General features: G+C 35.5%; 4 protein-coding genes across 4 annotated transcripts; 2 read left to right on the plus strand and 2 right to left on the minus strand.

Moving 5' to 3' along the window:
- The first annotated feature begins 6562 nt into the window (after positions 1–6562).
- Positions 6563–12642, plus strand: LOC139821328 (probable ATP-dependent RNA helicase spindle-E). The gene is given in 10 exon segments (XM_071792301.1): positions 6563–6667; positions 7539–7769; positions 7854–8148; positions 8256–8713; positions 9081–9426; positions 9536–9702; positions 9783–9852; positions 9855–11374; positions 11498–11844; positions 12247–12642. Coding segments are annotated over 9 exon segments (3600 nt in total). The 5' UTR covers positions 6563–6667; positions 7539–7556; the 3' UTR covers positions 12431–12642.
- Positions 12643–12682: 40 nt separating this feature from the next.
- On the minus strand, positions 12683–16358 carry LOC139821329 (uncharacterized). Its single transcript, XM_071792302.1, has 8 exons — positions 16059–16358; positions 15653–15866; positions 15417–15564; positions 15219–15330; positions 14970–15023; positions 14680–14841; positions 14315–14436; positions 12683–14091 (listed from the first exon to the last, which is right to left on the minus strand). Exons 1-8 carry the CDS (start codon positions 16153–16155, stop codon positions 13909–13911), a joined length of 1092 nt encoding a protein of 363 aa, XP_071648403.1. The 5' UTR covers positions 16156–16358; the 3' UTR covers positions 12683–13908.
- Positions 16359–17806: 1448 nt separating this feature from the next.
- Positions 17807–20525, plus strand: LOC139821767 (CDAN1-interacting nuclease 1). Its single transcript, XM_071793074.1, has 7 exons — positions 17807–18268; positions 18419–18627; positions 18807–18911; positions 19066–19196; positions 19290–19369; positions 19548–19597; positions 19926–20525. Exons 2-7 carry the CDS (start codon positions 18530–18532, stop codon positions 20311–20313), a joined length of 852 nt encoding a protein of 283 aa, XP_071649175.1. The 5' UTR covers positions 17807–18268; positions 18419–18529; the 3' UTR covers positions 20314–20525.
- Positions 20518–22710, minus strand: LOC139821765 (protein FAM50 homolog). The gene is made up of 5 exons (XM_071793068.1): positions 22551–22710; positions 21506–22247; positions 21219–21373; positions 21022–21134; positions 20518–20918 (listed from the first exon to the last, which is right to left on the minus strand). Exons 2-5 carry the CDS (start codon positions 22167–22169, stop codon positions 20798–20800), a joined length of 1053 nt encoding a protein of 350 aa, XP_071649169.1. The 5' UTR covers positions 22170–22247; positions 22551–22710; the 3' UTR covers positions 20518–20797.
- Positions 22711–23011: the final 301 nt, after the last annotated feature.

Raw genomic sequence — 23011 nt, forward strand, 5'->3', positions numbered from 1 at the left:
AAATATTATATATTTTTTTCTGCAATTATGCAGCGTCTTTCACCAATTAAAACAAATCTAGAATTCTAATATAAGAAATCTTATTGTCTTGTAACTACAACTGCTTTTATTTGAACTGTTTTTCATCAAAACTTAAAAATCTGGATTTGGATAGCTGTAATTCTAAAATAAATTATAAATTTTCTTCCAAAAAGATTCAAAATAAAAAGCGCTTTAATAAATACAAATTATTGCTGAATTATCTTTGCACATACCTGGTGATGATCGCGCATTTATTGCATTGTCGTTGCACTTCGAGGAGACAGCTCGGGATGTACGGGGACGATTTCAATGGCCGCCAAATACACGTAGAAGTGGATCGCCGTGCCAGTGCCGAAGTCACGGCACGGCACGGCATTGTCGCATAACGCTGATCATGCACAGTATATCGCGTTTCGACGAAACACTTTCAAGACATTCCTCGCGCGCGAGAATCTCCACTTAGTGGAGGCAAATTAGGTTTTTATCTCGATCGGAACCGGTTAAAACTACTCGGATTTGAACGTTTTTTTTTTAAATGTAGGTAATTAAAAACACTACAATGTTTATGTGTTAAAAATTGACGCTAATTGTTTATTTAATAAATTTTTATTTAATAATTATTTAATAAATTAAAGAATTTGTTGCTCGGCTTTTTTTGGTCTTAAAATATTCTATGGACCGTGCCCTATCAGAATATGCAACTTAGGATTTTGTTGCTCGCTCCTATAACTGCAAATAAACAAATTAGTTATCTCCGCGTCGACCGTTATCTAATACAACTTCGATGGCTAAAAGCTAACTAAAAAAATTTGTTGCTCGGCTCTCTTTGGTCTTAAAATATTCTATGAACCGTGCCCTACCAGAACCTCTATCAAGTTAGCCCCCCCCACCATCGCAAAATAAATCCGGACCTATTAAAAAATTTAGTGCTATTTATGTGCTAATTTGTTGCTTTAGTCCGGATTTTGTTGCTCAAACCGTTTAGCAGGAAATCGCGATCGAAATGGGTGGGGCCAGCTTGTCGTCAAGCTAGCCCCTCCCCATAATAAAAAACCTATATAAAGTGCTCAAATCCAAAAAAACAAATACACCTGAATTTGTTGCTTTTTTGTTGCTCCAAGATAGCGTGAAAACATTTCTGAAATATAACGTTTTTTTAGAAAATACGTATATCCGAATACTTAACAGACAGCACCATATTGATTACATCTTAAACAACGTTATATTTCAGAAATGTTTTCACGCTATCTTGGAGCAACAAGAAAGCAACAAATTCTGGTGTATTTGTTTTTTGGATTTGAGCACTCTATATATAGTTTTTCGCATGGGGGGGGGGGGGCCAGCTTGACACAAGTTCTAGCCCCACCACATACTAAAAAACACATATAGAGTGCTCAAATCCAAAAAAACAATACACCAAAATTTGTTGCTTTTTTGTTGCTTTAAGATAGCGTAAACAAATTTTCGAAATATAAGGTTCTGTAAACAATGTCACTAATAAATACTGCATCTTCGACCGTTATCTGCGACTTCGATGGCTAAAAACTAATTAAAAAAATTTGTTGCTCGGCTCTTTTTGGTCTTAAAATATTCTATGGACCGTGCCCTACCAAAATATGCAACATATGTTTTTGTTGCTCGCCCCTAACTGCAATAAACAAATTATTTATCTCCGCGTCGACCGTTATCCACGACTTCGATGGCTAACAACTAACTAAAAGAATTTGTTGCTCGGCTCTCTTGGTCTTAAAATATTCTATGAACCGTGCCCTACCAGAATATGCAACATATGATTTTGTTGCTCGCCCCTAACTGCAATAAACAAATTATTTATCTCCGCGTCGACCGTTATCCACGACTTCGATAGCTAAAAACTAATTAAAAGAATTTGTTGCTCGGGTCTTTTTGTTATTTAAATATTCTATGGACCGTGCCCTACCGGAATATGCAAAGTATGATTTTGTTGCTCGCCCCTAACTGCAATAAACAAATTATTTATCTCCGCGTCGACCGTTATCCACGACTTCGATGGCTAAATATTAAGTAAAAGAATTTGTTGCTTGGGTCTTTTTGTTATTTAAATATTCTATGAACCGTGCCCTACCAGAATATGTAACGTATGATTTTGTTGCTCGCTCCTAACTGCAAATAAACAAATTATTTATAGTGGAGGCAAATTAGGTTTTTATCTCGGAACCGGTTAAAACTATACTCGGATTTAAACGTTTTTTTTTTTAATGTAGGTAATTAAAAACAAAATCGTACGTTGCATATTCTGATAGGGCACGGTCCATAGAATATTTAAATAACAAAAAGACCCGAGCAACAAATTCTTTTAGTTAGTTTTTAGCCATCGAAGTCGTAGGTAACGGTCGACGCGGAGATAAATAATTTGTTTATTTGCAGTTAGGGGCAAGCAACAAAATTGTAAGTTGCATATTCTGATAGGGCACGGTCCATAGAATATTTAAATAACAAAAAGACCCGAGCAACAAATTCTTTTAATTAGTTTTTAGCCATCGAAGTCGTAGATAACGTCGACGCGGAGATAACTAATTTGTTTATTTGCAGTTAGGAGCGAGCAACAAAATCATACGTTGCATATTCTGGGAGGGCACGGTTCATAGAATATTTTAAGACCAAAGAGAGCCGAGCAACAAATTCTTTTAGTTAGTTTTTAGCCATCGAAGTCGTATTATAGATAACGGTCGGCGCGGAGATAACTAATTTGTTTATTTGCAGTTAAGAGCGAGCAACAAAATCCTAAGTTGCATATTCTGATAGGGCACGGTTCATAGAATATTTTAAGACCAAAAAGAGCCAAGCAACAAATTCTTTAATTTATTAAATAATTATTAAATAAAAATTTATTAAATTAACAATTAGCGTCAATTTTTAACCCATAAACATTGTAGTGTTTTTAATTACCTACATTTAAAAAAAAAACGTTCAAATCCGAGTAGTTTTAACCGGTTCCGAGATAACGCACTTTTTTGGTCTTTGCCTCCACTTCGGGCGGGAACGGTCGCGAGAAACACGGAAATGATTTCGAATGCGGATCATTTCTCGATACCGGCGCGACCGGTGCGGTATTCCACGACTGACCGGGATTCGAAACGTATCGAAGAGTGTCATTAGAGTAATTCTCGAAATATCGAAACGGCAGACCAATCACGACAATCGGCTGTATTTATTCTAATCACCGTTTTTGCGCTTGCTTTCGAATCGAGCATTTAGATTTTATATTCCTGATTGGTCCGCCATTAACAAGGAAGAAGTTAGTGGGAGTGAAACAAAGCATAACATCCCAGTGAAAAGTACGAGAGTGGAGAGGCTATCTCTTTCGATCGTTCGTTAGTGTGATTTTTGCTCAATGCTCTGAATGTCAACGTGAAGAAATTCAAGCAACCGCGGATAAACGGCGGGAGTAACTATATGGGCGGTATTCATAGTCGGATCTTATTTCAAGACCGTCTTAATAAATAATGTCTTAAGATGCTAATACGGTCATTATTTTGGCTGAACGGAGTCTTAAGACTGCTTTTGATCGGACTTAATTAAGACGATATTAAATATAATATATCTGACTATAAATACCGCGCTCTATGACTCTCTTAGATTCCTACTGTCCTTATCTACTATCTAGCGAAACCACTGCCAATTAGGGGATGGGCTTGAAAAAATTAGCGGGGAAAGAAGACCCTGTTGAGCTTGACTCTAGTCTGACACTTCCCTCTTAATGGCAGACAGTGTCCTAACACTTATTACTAGAGGAACTCTATAATACAGAATCCCGGTCTCATTTTACGGAAACTCATAAATTATTAAGGTCTAGCTTCCTTTTCAATAGTTCTAGAGATCCTCATATAGATTAAACAAATAGGTCTGTCTATTAAAGCAGAAAAAAATGAGTCCGAACAAACTGCAGAGACGCCAGATTTTCACGCAGCTTCTCACTTTATCCTGCACGAGTCCGTTGTCATATCTTGTCAGATTTTGCGAGAGCTATAGTTCTACAAAAGTTCTATAAAAAGTTCCGCCATATAAAAGCAAAAAAAATAATTTTACGTCAATAAAGACCTAAATTACAATGTACTTAATAAGCGTATAACGAGAGTTGAGATATTATATATAAGTTAAAATCTCAGAGTTCCGCGGGTTATATAAAATATAGTTTTCATATATAGTTCTGAGCATATACATAATTAAGCATTTTCTAAAGAGTTCTATAGGCACCAGCAATGTTGTATAATTTTTAAATAAATTAATACTAAAATAAATTATTTGGAAAACACGACTGTAATTTTTTCAATGTTTGAGAAATAATAATTTTATCTGAAAATCACGATTCATGTGTGTTTGCTGGACAGTGTGACATAAAAGTGCATGAAATTTAAAATATATACTATAGTAACTATACTATTATAAATAAAAACCGGTAATTATCCAGAATTTTGATATTTTTTTGCGGCTCTCTTGGTAAAAATATGTTGTTTCCAACAGTGATAATTAATCAATCGGGGAAGTTTGAAAAATACCTATGTAATCTTCAATTTTCTTCTACTTGAAAGTACATATATTCTTCGGACTCCCCCGATTGATTATCACTGTCGGAAACAACAAAGATTTTTACCAAAAAAGTCGCAAAAAAATATCAAAATTCGGAAAAGACACCCTATTTTGAATAATTACCTGAAAACCTATTTAGAATCTTATTAGCTTGGATCATATTTTGCAGGGCGAAATAAGATCCAAACGCTAATACGATTCCAAATAGATTTTTATTATAATAGTATAATATATTTTAAATTTCGCGCACTTTTACGTCACTGCGGATGCTCTCTGATGCTCATGTATGTACAATCTGCAGTCTGCCGATATAGCAGATTTTTTAATCCGAAAACTGTCGTTTTTAGCACTTTATAACTTTTGTTGTACTTGAATAAGCGACGATTTTAACTTTCATATTCGAATTTAACACACTAAAATTAATATACAATATTGTTAAATTTCAGCTAAATCGGTGAAAAAGCCACTTATTTCCTTTATATTTACCGAAATCATTATTTCCCAAACATTGAAAACCATTTACAGATGTGTTTCCCAATCAGGATACGCCAAAGCTTGTGCGTTAAACCCGGTGTCCACGATGCAAAAACTGGGTCCAAGTTTCGGTTTAAGCCAATGAAACTGCTACTTTTCTGTAAGAGCTGCAAGTTGATTGGCTTAAACCGAAACTTGGACTGATTTCTAGTATCGTGTACACAAGGCTTAAGCCGTGATCAGACTACGGATTGGGATTGAGATTGGATTGAAATTTGACCAATTAAAGCAAAGTTCACTAAACTTGAAGTTAGTTTTCTTTATTCTAATTGATTAAATTTCAATCCAATCTCAATCCCAATCTGTAGTCTGATCACGGCTTTAGAGCCAATTTCACCAACCACGGTTAGCTTAACCGACGGTTAAAGTTAGCAGTATTGACCAATACTGGTGCTATTCCGAACGCAGCCTTAGGGCTGGTTTATAATAGCCGTAACCGTTGATTTAAGCCGTAATCTTTAAGAAATTGACCAATCACAGTCGATTATTCTTCTCACATTCGACTGTGATTGGTCAATTTCTTAAAGATTACGGCTTAAATCAACGGTTACGGCTATTATAAATCAACCCTTAGTTAACTAAAATGCTATAGTTACGTCACGTACACTATAGCATTTTAGTTAACTAAGGCTGCGTTCGGAATAGCACCACTATTGGTTAATACTGCTAACTTTAACGTATGCGCAAACTCTGTTCTAAACAGAAAAGCTGCAAATTGATTGGCTATCGCAGTTTTTAGCCAAGCTTGCAGCTTTTCTGTTAGAGCAGAGTTTACGCATACGTTTGTCGTTAGAGAATCGGGCCCCTGCTGAACGCGATCATTTGTATTTCTAGGGCCAAAGCACATATGACAGTCGTAGTCGTGGACGTAAAGCCTTGTGTCCACGATGCTAGAACTGGGTCCAAGTTTCGGTTTAAGCCAATGAAACTGCTACTTTTCTGTAAGAGCTGCAAGTTGATTGGCTTAAATCGAAACTTGGACCCAGTTCTTGCATCGTGGACACCGGGCTTAACGCACAAGCTTTGGCGTATCCTGATTCGTCAGGTCGAGGATTATTGACGTTTTCGATTTGCTACTCGACCCGACTCGGGTCGCATCAATGGACGTGGAATACATTGTACATATTTATGTATGTATTCCACGTCAATGATGCTAGAGTCCTGTATATGTACATGATGCGACCCGAGTCGGTTTGAGTCGCAAATCGAAAACGCCATATGACTGTCGTATATCGCTACGCCATGATATGTGCTTTGGCTCTAAATTTTCTCCAACAATTCCCAAACCGAAAAAAAAATATAAAATATCTAATTTGCGTGTCTGCTAAATATACGAAATATACGAACGTGCGCAAATGGACGAGTTCGACTAAAGTCACTAGATAGATATCTAGTGACTTCAGATTTCACTTGAATGAAATTTAAAACGCGGGCAACCGGACACTGGACACCGGACATATACATACCTCACATTCCGCACGTATCTGCTGTGAAGCTGTGATCTGCTGGTATCTGGTATCTGCTGACCGCTACTGCGCGCTGAGTTTAGTTGAATTCTCTGGTATTTATGTGTGCATACATATTCACACATTTTTATCAGATTCCAATTTCCAATCGAAGACCGAAATTCTTTAATTTCGTTGGCTCCTGCCTCTAACCGAGGACAATACGGCCAAAATCGAAGACCGAGACTACCGAGAGAAGGACGAGAGTGGACGAGAGCATTGAAGACAACAAGAACGAGGAGAAAACAAATGCACTACCATTTGTCCTTTATAATTGTTTATCTTGTGATTTGTCTGTGATCCATATTCTGTGTTAATATTTCGAGGTTTCTAACTTCTCATCTATTCTCATCTAAATACTGTAAAGAACAAAGAATTTAAGATGTGCCAAAATAACCACAAAAGACTACAAAAAACTTGGTTGACGGGATTAAGCTCTGCAAAAAAAAAAAATCATCTATTACTGTTCACGTGTATCGTATTACTGTAATCTTAAAGATAATGTTAAGATCTCAACAGATGCAGAACTTGCCTTTCCTTATTTAAGAAAAATAGTGTTAACCTAAATTTGTTTCAAAAATTATTCTGCATAATATAATGATTATTAAAGAAGCAAATTTGAGTTTGAGTCAAGATGTGAATATGCCACATAATTCCTTAGAGTTGTAAGCACAACAAAAAATATTCTGGTCTTACCACCATGAAAAATAAAATTAATTAAAACAATGATAAAATTGGCACTTTGTAATAAATTTCGTTTGAGTATCAACAATTATATATATATATATATATATATATATCTCGTAGACTTTACAAAAGTTTTTAAAAGTGTACAACATAATTGATAAGAATTTATAAGCTTATGTATAAATGCTTTATGAGTTTTCAATGGTATACAATATTAAACAGGTCCGATAGATTGCAACAATGGATGACAGGTTGGTGAACCGTATTCTGAACATGTACAAATCACCTGAGTCTTTCAGCATAGATATGCCAGCTCCTACTATTCGGAAGGTGAAAAAAAACAGATTTATGTTTGATGAAGAACTAGGTCCTCATGCTGGCAAAAAAACCAGGGAATCAGAAACGAACTACGTAAAGGAATATGTACAAAAAGATGAGGAAGAATACATTAAGGTGATTAGCATTAAGATATGTGATATGATATTGCAGTCTGTATTTTGTTCGTCTTATTTATATCTTTCCTGCCGTTCCTTGCAGTTGAAAAGTAGTATGCTTCTTAAAAATAATGATCATATGGACAATGTTTCGGAGGTGTCTGGAGACACAGCAATTCTCAAGCAAAATACTGTTCAGCTTTATCGATCGTACAACTTTGCCTATCGGCCCAACACTAATTTACCTATTCTCTCTGTGAGACACAAGGTTGTATCCATGATCGCCAGCAATTCTGTTGTTATCATTCGCGGTTCTACAGGCTGTGGGAAAACAACACAAGTGCCACAACTTATTCTTGACGCTGAGTTTGAAAAGAAGCAACACTGTAACATCATAGGTATCTCATCGGATTTAGAGTGCATTCTCCGAAGCATCCAGCAAAATATTACTTTAATTTTATCGGCATTTTATGTGATGTGATACAAGAATGTTTGTATCTTGCAGTAACGCAGCCGAGACGCATTGCCGCTCTGAGCATCGCGAAACGAGTCAGCGCGGAAAGAGAATGGCCCGTTGGTACACTTGTGGGATATGAAATGGGCTTGATCAAGAATGTAAGCCGCGACACTCGCATAACGTATTGCACGACTGGCGTGCTCTTAAACAGGCTCGCGAATAAGAAGCACATGATGGACTACACTCATGTCATATTGGACGAGGTGCACGAACGCGACGAAGACATGGATTTCCTTTTGCTCGTAGTGAGAAAGTTATTACGTACAAATTCTACGTCGGTCAAAGTTATACTGATGTCCGCGACAATCGACGTGGACAAATTTTCTGCGTATTTCTCAACGCCTGTAGGAAATCGACTTGCATCCGCGCCGATCATCGATATACCCAAGGGCAGCCCTTACGATATTTCTATATATTACATAGACGAGATGGAGAATTTGGGTAACGTGAGTATACATTTTTTTTACACGACTAAAACACGATTGAAGAGAGATCGTTTCTAAAAACCAGATACGATCGTTATCTGCTTCAGAGATGGAGGAAAAAGAAAATTAGCAAATTTTCTAGTGTTGGTAGAACAGATGTCAACAGGATTCTTTATTCTTAAGTTAGAGGTTGTCATTGCAAACATTTCCAAACGTTAACACATCAACGTAAAAATAAATTTTTACTAATATTTTAAAAATGGATCAAAATGTCTTCTACATAACACGCAATAAGAATATGGATAATAAATAATTTCTTTTTTTTTTTTTTCTATTTCTGCGATTAATAGAGAAGCAATCATGGAAAATATATTGTGTTTTCCAACAGATCCCTGAAGTAGACGAGGAACCAAAATTCACGACTGGGATGGCGGAGTTTGCCGCACGTATTATACGTGTTTTCGATAGTATTGACAAAAAGAATGATAGTGATGAATACGAAAGGGCCACTGTGCTAGTGTTTTTACCGGGATTTGGCGAAATTGAAGAGTTACGTACTGCATTTCTGTCATCAAAACACGAAGATGCAAATTGGGATATAATTATTTTACATTCGTTAATCTCGACCGAAGAGCAGGAAAATATATTTAAGAAGCCACCCAAAAATTTCCGACGTATCATACTATCGACGAACATCGCTGAAAGCAGCATTACTGTGCCCAATGTTAAATACGGTATGTTGGACAGGTCAATTGAGACTGAATAATATTTGTTCGTCGGACTAATTATATCTATGAATTGATTGAACTACCTACAGGTATATAATTCTCACTTTTTTTTTAGTGATTGATTTTTGCTTGACAAAACTTCTTGTCACTGAGCCTGGAACTAATTATCAATGCTTGCAACTTTGTTGGGCAAGCAAATCAAATTGTCAACAACGTGCCGGTCGTACAGGCCGCGTGATGGATGGTAGGGTATACAGAATGGTGCCAAGAGCATTTTACGAGGTGAATATAGATTTTACACCGAAATCAATTGACCTTGATTTTCGCAGAACCTGTAAATCACATTATCTTGAAAATTGCAGAATATCCTACAGGAAGAATCTCTTCCGGAGATGCTCAGGGCTCCGCTCGCAAATGTAATTCTTAAGACGAAAGGCCGAAAGCTCTCCTTGCTCTTTCTCTGGATCCACCTAATCTCAGCAATATACAGGAGACTATATTACTATTGAAGGAAGTTGGCGCATTACTTAATAAGGGCACGCAAGAATTTGATGGGGACTTGACGCCCTTGGGTCGTGTAATGGCCAGTCTCCCGTTAGACGTACGCGTGACGAAGTTGATTGTCCTGGGCCATCTTTTCGGTGTTCTGTCAGACACGATTATTCTCGCGGCTAGCATGGCTGTTAAGGATATGTTCAATATCGGATTTTTCGAATTGGAGTCGACCTATCACGAGAAACTGCATTGGGCCGCTAATTCCGAAAGCGATAGCATAGCATACTTGAACGCCTTTAAAGTGTGGCGAAACGATAAGGCAAGTCGCCGTATAAACAGTCCTAACGAGGAAAGAGAATGGGCGCGACGGAAGAGCCTTCGCGTGAGATCGCTACGCGAGATCGACGCCTTTATATACGAAATAACACAAAAGCTGCGCAATTTCGGCATAACAGAAACGATGGGTTCCGAGAAAAATACTTGGGAGAGCCTCTGTATCGATCGTACTTTTGTACTTAAATTTATAATCGCCGGTGCATTTTATCCTAATTATTTTATCAAATTCCCACATAACATAAATGATCGCAAGCGGGATATAGAGAGGACATTGGGTTACCGCGATCCGACGAATACGGTTGTCTTACACGGCTGGCCGTTGAAACACCCCGGATCACTGTACTCTAAGAGATTTCAGGAGATCTTTGGACAGCATATGGGGCTCAAAAATCAGGAGAACATAACTGTGTCCTTTGACGGGTCGAACCGCGTTTATATCGAACATGAGCCGAAGAATCGCGCACCGGACGATTACACTTTCGTTCGAGATTGTGTCAAGATGAGGCATTGTCGGAACCAGATCGAAGTAAAGTTATTAAGCGAGACGGATGCTCGTCACCGAGCCGAGGAACTTGGGCTCACGAAGGAATACGGAACATTTCTGTCTCAACCTTCCAATCCGGAGGAACCGCCGTGCAGACGATACATGTACGACAAAAAGCCATATCCAGATTTACCGGAAGATTCCGAATATCGATCTAAGGTAAAATTGCAAGGTCCCTTCTCGCCGGTAGAAGTTCGCCTGACCCATATGGTGACAAAAGGAATGGCAAAAGTGATATCTCTGGAATCCACATCGGTAAACTCCGTTCTACTCGACACCTGCCCGGATAGTCCGAAAGGACTTTTCCTGGTGGCGCAAAATATCTCACGAGACTCCAAGAACATGTCGCACCTGATTCTACGAAACACAACCCTCTTGCCCACTACGCCTGGTCTCGCGTCGCTCGTCACTTTAATTTTTACACCGTACATGGAACTGCGACGTAGTCCGATGGGCACTTATTACACAGGCGCTCTGTGTGGATTGGGATACAATCGCATTACGGAACAGAGCTTGTTTCCGGACCACGATCTGGAAATTATATTTGACGTCGAGATCACGATGAACGATTTGCGAATGGTACGTCTAATATTCAAAATTTTTACATTATGATACACTCAGATATATTCAATCTGGAATTTTCTTTTGTTTGTAATATAAAATCAATGCACTTAACATGAATTGTAAACCTTCTGTTGGCAGATTAACAAGCTTCGCCATTGGATGAATGTTGCGATGCACTTCAATAATAGATCTGAAATTGTAGACGACGAGGCTCATCATGATATGACTATAAATTGTCAGAATCAAATTAAAAATGCGTTCAAAGATGTGATATACAAGACTCGTAAGAAGATAGAACCAGTTCCAGTCAGTAATTTTAACAAGTGGAACCGATACGACGAGACTCTATTTCTCGTGCCTGCTCGGGAAACTTCGAGGAAAAGTAACGTATACGGTTTACACAAAGCGTTGGAATTGAATGAGAAGAACGATAGACTCGAAGAAATAATCAAGCATTTGTTGGAATTAGAGGCTTTAGCTCATCAGTAAGTACACTATTACGTCTTTACTTTAATCATCTAGCAAATTATCAAAATTATAAAATCATATTTTTAAAAATAAAACGTTTTCCTTATGTTATGTACTTATTAGAAAACACTTTAGGCTGTTCCGATATTCACTGCCAGTACTGAAAATCTATAGTGTACGTAACGTAAACTATAGATTTTCAGTACTTGCAGTGAATATCGGAATGCAGTCTTAGAATCAAATACAATGTCTCGTTACTAACAATGCATTCAAAAATTCTTTCGCACAAACTTCGAAACGTTTAATAATCAATTTTAATATATTCCATTGAATTCGGATCATTCCAAATATATAAACAAAATATTGTTCTTTATATTGATATAAATATGATATTAATATTTTATATTCTCTGCGCGCAGAGACCCGCGTGAGGCGACCATTGCACCTGTTTACTGCAAACTGTGTCTAACGGAGGTAAATGGTATCATCAATCTTCGTGCACATTTGTGCTCGGAACAACATACAGCGAAACAACGAATGATAGATACGACTGCTGAATTTGGAGAGAATCTGCATAAACTTATGGAAACACTCAGGCTATAATATAATGAATAAGTCAAAAAGTTGCATTTAATTATCTCTTTTTATTTTGTGACTTTAGTTTTTATGTGAACAATTTTTTGATTGCGATATCGTACATTTTTACTTATGTGAACAGTACCAAAGCTAAGTTTATTTTGTGATATAAGTACAATGTTATTTGTTTTATGTCTAAAAGCTCGTTGTAAATATATCAAGGAGCAATAATTGCTTTTTCCTACAGTATTTTTTATAAGTAAAAATTTGATTGTGATATTGTTTTTTTTTTTTTTTTTTTTTTTTTTGTCGACGATATAAAAGTGAAGTTTATTTTGTGATAAGTAATAAGTACAATTTGTAATAGATCTATGAACTTATTGTGAATATAAGATATAAGAAGAAATTGTTTTTTCTTATAATGTCTATTTCTTTTCATTCTTATCTCACAATTGAACATATCTTTTTTTACAATAATATTTTCAAATTAATTTACCGATTTAATAACTAAAGCTAAATTTTTTGAGCATATAACAAGTTCTTCGTAGATTTATTATACATATACAATATACATTATACATATACGATATATCATACATTTGTATTACATTTTTTTTTGTTAAATACATGAAATTATAATTATAAATTGTACAATTGTATAATTGGAATTACACTTTAAATTGCTATGATTCGTGCGGGGTATACAAATTGAACTATATACATATTCTATCTATACATTTGCATTTGACATTTACATTTGACGCTTAATGGAACTTATTGTATAATGACAACAGAAAAACACAAGAAAACTTTGTCAATTATAATGCAAATTGCGATAAGTTTTCACGAAACGACATCTCAAAGCTAATTCTAAAAATAAGTGCTCGTTTACAAAGTGAAAATCTTAAACGCGATTTTCTTTCAACGTCGAGTTGATTGTCAATTTTGTGTAATATAAAATTTTTAAAAATGAAACAGTAAAATATTGACACATACATATATATTTATTGAAAATAGCACATAAGAAAATAAAAATTTTACAATTAATTAGAAAAGATGCCATCTTCGATCGGGCTGGATCTTGGTAGAAATAATAATAATTCTGTGTGAATTTTGTATATTTTTTCCAATTCAGAACAGTAAATCTACATACTGAAATCGATAATCGATTTAACTTTTGATCCAAATAAGCATCCTTTTTTAAGTATTTATGTAAAATATTTATTGCAAAAAATATTCCAGCCAGGGTTTAAACATGGAATAAAAATTTTGATTAAAAGAATAAAAAAAAATAAATTTTTCTTCTTAATTTGATTTCAAATGATTCTTTATATTATTTAAACAAATTAATTTTCGTGTTTCAAATAAATATCGACTAATCATCATTCCTCGTCAATGGTTCATCGAACGCAGAGACTGAATTCATTAGATTTCAATATTTTATACCCTGCACGAGAGAACGAAAAAAAGTTAAAAATTAAAATCTTTCATTAAAACATACAATCCTATATTTCTCGTTGAAGGTAGCGAGCTCCAGGTTGCGTGTACAGTAGCCTACCAGGTACATTGGCAGCTGAACCGCTCACATACGTACCAGGAGATGGTGGCGGTGGTGGTGGATATGAGCTAGGTGGTGGTTGAGGTGCTCGTACAGGATAACCCGAAGTAATCCCACCTGTTTTCGCACCCTTAACAGATAAAAATGGAAGTTTAGATACATGCAAGCGTATGGTACTTTTGTATAGATTATTGCATTGGATATTACACAGGATGTTAATAGTTTTAGACAAAATAATTGTTGCCAAATTGGACCAAATTTATCCTGTCCCAATTTTGTCAGCAACTCTTTTGCGTGCTTTCTAAAACACGATTAAAAAAAAAAGATACGAAAGATAATAGTTTGAGCATAACCTGAGGTGGTTGTTGAATCGGGATAGCTCCACCGTGGACAGTAACGTGATTTGTTGGTCGCAAGTAGAACTTGTCGTCGCCGTAACTTTTGTGCTCCATCGAGTGTAAGTTAGTTACGTATGCTACAAGTATAATTTTTTTTTAAATAAAAAATGGAGTTTTATAAAACCTTATTCTGAATAGAACTATTACCGTATTTTTCGTTTTCGTTTAAAAATTATCTTAGCCTCAAGTCTAATATTCTTTTTATTTGTAGCGAAATTTTTCTGCTTTTTCTTTTCTTCATATCTTTCTCGAATTCAATCATTTACTTCTGAGGTAACGCAACACTAGAACTAACGTCGTGACAAGATAAATTGCATTACCAGTCTGATGTGTGGCTAATGGGGCTCTACCGCCCGAAAGATAAACGGGTTTAGCTGATTCTGAGGACTCTCGAGATGGTTGTGACACAGGTGCGGAGTAACTGTAAACACTCTGGCCTGAAGGCGCCGAATAAAAATTCGATGCGGAGTACTGATTATTCTCTGTCGAACAAGAAGGAAAATAATTAAGATGAATGATCAGATAACATGAAAACGATGGAAAACACTCATGTTTTTTATTCGAAAAAGCAAAAGAGAGACGCAAAAGGAAGAAAGAATTATTCACTCACTATTCCAAAGAACTGCTCGAGCATCACCGGATCTTCTGGCAGCTTCCTCAGATTCTATAAGTACAAATACAAAGCATCAGTATTCGATGCCATCTCCACGACTTAAATTGTGTGGAAATTATATTATCATTTAAAAACTAATCGTATTTGAAATTATCTCTTTTTTGAAGATTTTGGTGATTATTGCCAGTAAATGTAAATGAATGTGTGTGAGTTATCTATCTGGTAAGATAGATAACTTATACTTACTAGGAGGAGGTGGATTATAACTTGGGATAGACGGTGGTGGTTTGTAACCATACGTGTGATATGGAGATGCAGTGGGTGGCGGTGATGGAGTGTGGGTCCTCTTCAAAGTTCCCTGGAGACAAGAAAAATTGAAATGCAAAATTTACTCTAAAAATAATATGTATGAAGTACATACATTGACGAGAAAGTTTCACTTACACCCTGTAACAGATGTGTCGGTGTGCCGACAGCAACCTTGTAGAGAGGACTGTTGCTACGTGGTAATGGTAGAAACAACTGAGGGTGTACCACTCTGGGACCTGTTGCGGGATATCCTCCCACTGTCGTTGAAACTTCCGAGCAAACGCTATAAAACAAGATTTTATCGTATAAATATATACAGCATACATTATTAATTCTTGAATTCCTTCAAACATTGCAATTACGATGGGAACCTGGTTTCTTTTATGAGTTGTCGCCTTCTGTCGTCCTCGTTTAGAACCTTCTTCAATTGCAGGAACAACTGATGCTTCTCTGCTTTCAATTGAGACAGTTCATTGTCCAAGTTTGAGATTTGTTCTCGCGTTTCGCCTAGCGTCATCACGTCTTGCTTCTGCTGGCGCTCTCTCTCCTTGCGTAAGCGTTCTTCCTCGGCGTCAGCCTCTTGTTCTAAAATACAAATGTAAGATGTTACCAAGATGCTTGGGTAATCTTTACAAAGTTTCTCTTAGACGAAACTCCGTCTAAAGTACATAAGTAGTTTAGAAAGATTAAGACAAAAGATAAGTTAATATAAACTTCCATGATATATGGACTATCTCAATTGTAACAGAGAGAGAGACAGGTTTCCACATTAAGCACCTTGTTTCTTTCGTTGTCGTTCTCTCATAATGTGAGTCTTTAGCGCCTGCCACATTTGTTCATTGCGTTGCGGTGGTCCGACTAATATCGCCGGCATCTTTCTGCCACCTGACAATTCCTCGCCACCCGGCGTTATGTATTTACTGAATTACCAATAAGTCAGGTTTCCCAAGCCAGTCGCATTAGCGGCTGGAATGCTGAAAATACTGGAATAGCTTTGGAGTTACATCCTTCTGACAGACGGACGGATTCTCTACTCCAAGGATTATGGCGACACATAACACATACAAAAGAAACACAAAACACAACACACAGATAGATTGCGCGCGACGCGCGACCCGCGACCATTGGAAGCATGAAAGTAAATTATTAAGAGAGGGCAATAGTGAATCAAGCCATAAATGCCAGAATGAGGACGCGGCTCACCTGACTTTTGTTATTCTTGAAAATTAGAAAAAGATAAAAAGTAATTAAAGTTAACATATATTGCTAAAATGGACAGTAGATAATAAAAAATTAATGTTTATTTTTTATTTCAGTCAATGCAGATTTAATCTCGGTTTAACTTACTTTTTATCTGTTTCTAGTTCCAAGAATTAGAAAAAAATAAAAAATAAGTTAGTCCACATTGATAGAAATGAACATAATTCTATTCATGACTTCATGACTACAAAAATATTTATGCACATACGTTCCTGGATTTTGCCGTTGCTGCGTGCGCATGAACTAAATGTTAAAGGTTGCAATCCACTTGACGCAACAAATGCTTCGAAGTATTCCTTGATTGGTCAATCAGTAAAATTCTTTGTTCTGATTGGTCAATCAAACGCTTCAAACCATTTGTAGCGTCAAGTGGACCGCAGCCAAAAGACCCTATAACAAAATATATGTCCATCAAGCCCCGGACACACGAATCGACGGAAGACGTAAGAGCTCAGTCACAATGAGAAAAATAAGGAATAAGATAAAGAAATAAGGAATAAGGCATGTTGCATTTCACTTTAATGTACGTGTACTGAAGTGAGATGCGACATTCTTTTATTCCAAGGGCCGGTATTCATAGTCTTCAAGATCGTCTTAAGTAATGTCTTAAGACGCTAATACGGCTCTGTGATTGGTTCATGACATCTTAAGATTGAACTTAAGACGGTCTTAAATAACTATGAATACCGGCCCTTATTCCTTTATCTTATTCCTTATTTTTCTCATTGTGACTGAGCCTTAAGCTGGCCACACACACTTTCCGTAGAACGTAACAGTAAAATTTCGACCAATCGCGTTGCTCGATTCGAAAACGTACGGCCATACGTTCCCGAATCGAGTAACACGATTGGTCGAAATCCTACTGTTACTGTTACGAAAAAGTGTGTGTCCGGGGCCTTAAAGCCATTGCACGTAACAAAGTTTTAGTTTTAATCGTAAGGCCGTAAGAAAATAGACCAATCACACTTGATTATTCTTCAAGCGCGAGGAGAATAATCGACTGTGATTGGTCTATTTTCTTACAACCTTACGATTATGACTAAAACTTTGTTACGTGCAATGGCCTTTAAGGTGGAAGCACATAAAATTGCAGGAGCCATATGCAGAAGGCAAAAGCCATATGCGCATGCGCTATGGTATCTGTAGAGCTCTACATATGGCTTTTGCCTTCTGCTTATGGCTCCTGCAATTTTATGTGCTTCCACCTTTAGGGAATCCTAAAGCGAAGCCCGAACTTTCTCGATGTCGGTAATGTCAACATTTCTAATCCTGTTTTCTATGTCATATATCTATATCTGTCCTTGTCTAACGAGAGACATCTGTCCTTGTTTCGATTGCTGCGCCATCTCTCGCTACACGCAATACTGCTGGTCCGGTGTCATCACGTACATTACGTTCACGTAATCGTACTTTTCTCTTTTCTTTTTTTGTTTGGAGTCTGAGCCTAATTCTACAAACGGCATGATATTCCTTGATGTCTACTGATGGACCTGCACCCTCATTTTGTAACATCAAGTTGTAGAATTTTTATACGAAGCAAATATTGTTAAAATGGATTTTTGTTTATTATCTTATTTACTTATTTTGTTACAAAATCGGTAGTCGTCCACAGAGTAGAGCACATACTTTAATTCTGTGCAAGATTTTTTCAAATCCATAAAGCCAATAAAAAATAAAGCGAAAAGTACGATTGTCGGTATTACAGACGGCTTTAGGATCCCCTTAAGGCCAATTTCACCAACCACAGTTAGCTTAACCGACGGTTAAAGTTAGCAGGATTGACCAATAGAAATGAATCCACCCTGCTTTCTATTGGTCAATCCTGCTAACTTTAACCGTCGGTTAAGCTAACTGTGGTTGGTGAAATTGGCCCTAAGACGTAAATCGTAAGGAATCCACTAATCAGAGTCGACTGATCTAACCTCACATGAGCGCGCACATCACGGGAGTCAGGTGTCTGAGTGAGGTTATAACAATCGATGTAAACAATGAAAACCGAAATGTATAATGAAATAATGATGACAATCCGCAATTTTCGAGGCCTGTCAAGAGATTGCGCCAAAATGTTAAAGGAGAAATATAATGAGTAAGAATTCCTCTTTTATTAAGATGCCAATCGAGAAGGATAGGTGATAAAAAACGATTTGCTGATTAATTAAATCTTAAAAACGTCAATCTAACGTAACTGTGTGATCCCCTTTTATTGTTAATTAATAATTAAGATACTTAAAAATAAGATTGATAAGATGTTTTACTTTTACACAGCATCCACCCAAACACACTGTACAGCATCCTGTCTTTAGAAATACAACAGAAAATGAAAACCAATCATGTCAGATTGTTTGGAAACAACAAAAGTTATTACGACAGGTAAAATAATTTTAGTAAAATCATTGATTGTGTGTACAGAGTACATGAACGATTGTACAGTATAGAAAAAAAATATCTATATATTCTTCTTAAAATCTCAAAATCTCAAATTTTGTTTTTGTTTCGTTGTATACTACGTCTTTTTAAATCATAGCTACTTGGAAGCTGTACAGAATGGGGAGCCAGTAGGCATTCTATTAAGGATAGCAAAAGACATCGACGCTGCGCCAGCTTTATTAGCACGTAACATTTTGGAAAAATACTGTATGCGCGACAATGCAAATGGTAACAGTAATCAATATTTGAAGGCCAGAGTGACAAGCAAAATAAATTAACGGGCATTTTGGATTAAAGATATTATGTAAAATTTTATTTCAGTTTCGAAAAATCTAGTTTCCAAGCTGTTTAAGGATACGACACTGATTGACGATAAGAATCTTGCGTACGAAATTTACTTGGTAATTAATCTAAGTAGATATATAACGTTTCATAAGATGTTGCATATTTCATATTGATTACAGATTTTATGATATATTTGTTTTAATACATTTAATATTTAATATATAAATTATTATGCTGCTTATCACGAAAAAAAATGAAAATTTTGGAAGAAACTGACGATTTTTTTTATTTTAGTGCACATTATACGATGATCTGTATGGACCTATAGCAGATGCAATGGGAATGTAAGTATTCTTCGTTATATGTGTTGTATTGAAACTTCAAGTCTATACTATCTTTTTCAATATTATTGTAGACATTAATCAAATAAAATTCTTTGTTTTATCCTTATATTAAGAAAAATAAAACAAAAATTTGATAAAATAAATTTTATTTAAATTAAAAGAAATAAACATATGAGGATAAAAAAACTAACAAGATAATAACTTTTAATTTTTATTAAAATCTCTCTGATACTCGTCTTTCTTAATTTTCCTGTGATGTAAAATTACAAAAATTACAAAATAATATTAATAAATTATAAAATGAGAAAAATGTATTTTTTTTTATTAGATGCATAGGGCGAGAATATGAAATCAAGCTTCAAAATTGTCTAATACAAAGAAATGTTGCATTTCGTAACGAAGAACACTTACGATTACGAGGATATGACAAAACTCCAGACATTAAATTGGAAGTACCAATCGCGGTGAATGGTTACGTGATAAACTGGATTGAATCCAAGGCACGATTTGGTAATATGGACGTTCATCAAAAATACATGAAGGAACAATTCTTGAGCTACTGGAACAGATTCGGGTCTGGACTAGTTATTTATTGGTTCGGATTCCTTGACTGCTTGAACAGATCGACTGAGAAGAAATTTATTATAATGGACCATTTTCCCGAAAATATTACATACATGGATCCAACTTGTATCAAACCTATAAATAGTACGTGATTATAATCGATATAATTGTATATATTTATTTTTGTACAGTTATCTTCAAGAAATGACAAGAGATGATACATCTAATATTTGTAAATAGATTTCTGTTAGAGGATCTGATCATGAATTAATATTTTAATACTATTTCTGATTGTTATCGGAATGGATTAAAGTATGGTTTTGTATTTTTATATTGTAATTATTATATTCAAGTCATTAAACTATTCATGTATTTTTATTTTCCCTCCAAATGTTCGCGAAAACTTAAAACTATTTAGTAGAGCTACATAATCGAGTAAATGAATATTATCACATGACTGAATGAATTAAAATCACAGTCCTTAAAAATACAATGTAGCTATAATATATATATTACAATCTGTTTTCTAATGAATCAATTGTACGATGAAACAAAGTTATTTATCTGGTTATATTTACAGTCCTTTGAATCTGAATCCTTTAAACAAAATTGGACAATTCGTTGAATTTAAGTTTATCAGATTTTATCTTTCTTCCTATTTTTATCCGACACTGTATACTTGTCGTAACTTTTCGTTGGGTCAAAAGGTTCCCATCTACTCGCTGGAAAAATGTGTTTGTTCCTCTCGTACCATGATCTGAAAATAAAAAAGCATAATAATAAGCGGCATAATAAAAATAAAAAAATAAAAAAATTACATAAAAGAGAATTATACAAAGTATTCTTTTAATGATAAATACCTAAGTAAAACTTTTCCGGCATGTGATTCCTCGGTTTCGACAGAAGCATCGTGCATAACACGAATATCATCGTGAACGTCAAATGTGAACAGAGGTCCGCTCTTTCCTCGTGCCTAATCGCAAAATATTACATACATTAAAATAACATGCCAACATTGTGATATTACTTCATAAGTTTTATCATTTAGTATCTTTACCTTAGTTACAATAAAATCGTAAAACGTATAATGGTGCGGTAATATAAGATCCTCCTTGACATACATTAACTGATCTGCCATTACTGTTTTAAGCTCGCTGAATTCACGCCTCAGAACTTCTAAACATCTCTGAAGAAGCTGATAGATAGAATTACCTGTATGTGAAAAAAGAAAAAAATATTTTAATTTATGCAGCAGAACATTATATATCACGCCAATGTTACTCCAAAAGTGACACTGGAGTATTTTAATAACTTAAAAATTCTCTAAATCACTGAGACATTCACCTTTCTTCATTATAACACTCCGACGATGGCCAGATCCATCCCAATAACTGAATGTAATCTCAATTTCTTCTTCCTTCAACGCGTTCTGCTTTCTAGCCCATTCTTGCCTCAATTCTTCCCTAAGTTTATTTTCCTCCTCCTCCCTTTCCCTATCTGGCAAGAAACTTGTATCAACATCTGGATTTTTCTTGATCTTCTTACTTGTGGGGCCATCAGATTGCACATTTTCTGACTCTGGGGATTTTTCGGAATTGTCTTCATCAGAAGACATCTCAGCTTTATCTTCGTCTTCGTCCAGATTAAAAGACAAAGCTTGAATCTGCCTCTTCTGTTTGTTCTTTTCTGCCTGCTTCGCCGCCAGCGCTCTTTCCTTTTCCTGCTCTTTTTCACGTTCCTTTTGAGCGAGTTTCCTTTCACGTTCCTTCACTATATTCTCCTGCTTTGCTTTCATCTCATTCAATGTGACCAAACCAATCGTGGAAGTCTTTAATTGTTGCTCAACAGCATTGTAATGAGTCGCAAACTTATTCTCTATGTTATGAATCTTCAAGTCATCTTCGATTTTCTTTTTTCGCAGTTCTATCTCTTGCTGCGCAATTTCTCGCTTCTTCATCAGTTGCATGGCTCGACCAGCTTCGCTGGCTGCTCCTTTGTAATGCGCCATGTTTTATAATAACACTCAATTACTGCTTACAAGTACAGGAGTTTCTTGAAGCCTTCACCAAATTTGTTATAAGATTCACTATAAATAAATCCGAGATAAAAATCTTATATTAATAAATGTAATATTTCTAAAAATTATGATGCTCTTAAAATCATAAAGCTCTACTTTTACAATAAATAATATACAAATTGTATAGAGATCTTTGATAATTATTTAAATTTCAACGTTAATATATGATAGATTTATTGTTTTGAGAGACTTTAAGCTAAAGATTCTTTTAATCTTAAAATTTGTTTTTTTATGAAAATTTTCATATTTACTTTGATTCGATTTTAATAAAATATTATTTATATGTAAATATTACTTTCTATTATGTATTACCTGCAACGCAATTCCTCAAATATTTAAAACGTATTTATATAATAAAACCAATTTAAAATAAACGAAGAACTGTAAGAAATATTACAATCCACAGACCACCACAGACGCTCACGACACTGAAACTGACTGAAACCAACTGAAACTGTTAACTGACCGAAGTGTGTAGGCCATGGTAGAAAGAAAACAAGGTATGCTGTTGCGCATCCTTTCTAATAACCAATAAGTGCGTTGGGCCAAGCTGGAGACATATTGGTTTATTGGCCAATAGAATTAGGCCCGCGGTTTTTTAAATGAGAATTAAGTTCTTTTTCTGTTCTGCATATAATGCAATTTTATTTCATGTAATAATTAATTTTAAGTAAAAAATGTTAAAATTATATATAAAGAAATATTAAAATAAATGTAAAATAAGCATGAATTGAACAATATAATAGATGTATGAGGAAAAAGTAAATAATTTT

This window comes from Temnothorax longispinosus, chromosome 11 (assembly GCF_030848805.1).
Source record: "Temnothorax longispinosus isolate EJ_2023e chromosome 11, Tlon_JGU_v1, whole genome shotgun sequence".
NCBI classification, from domain to species: domain Eukaryota; kingdom Metazoa; phylum Arthropoda; class Insecta; order Hymenoptera; family Formicidae; genus Temnothorax; species Temnothorax longispinosus.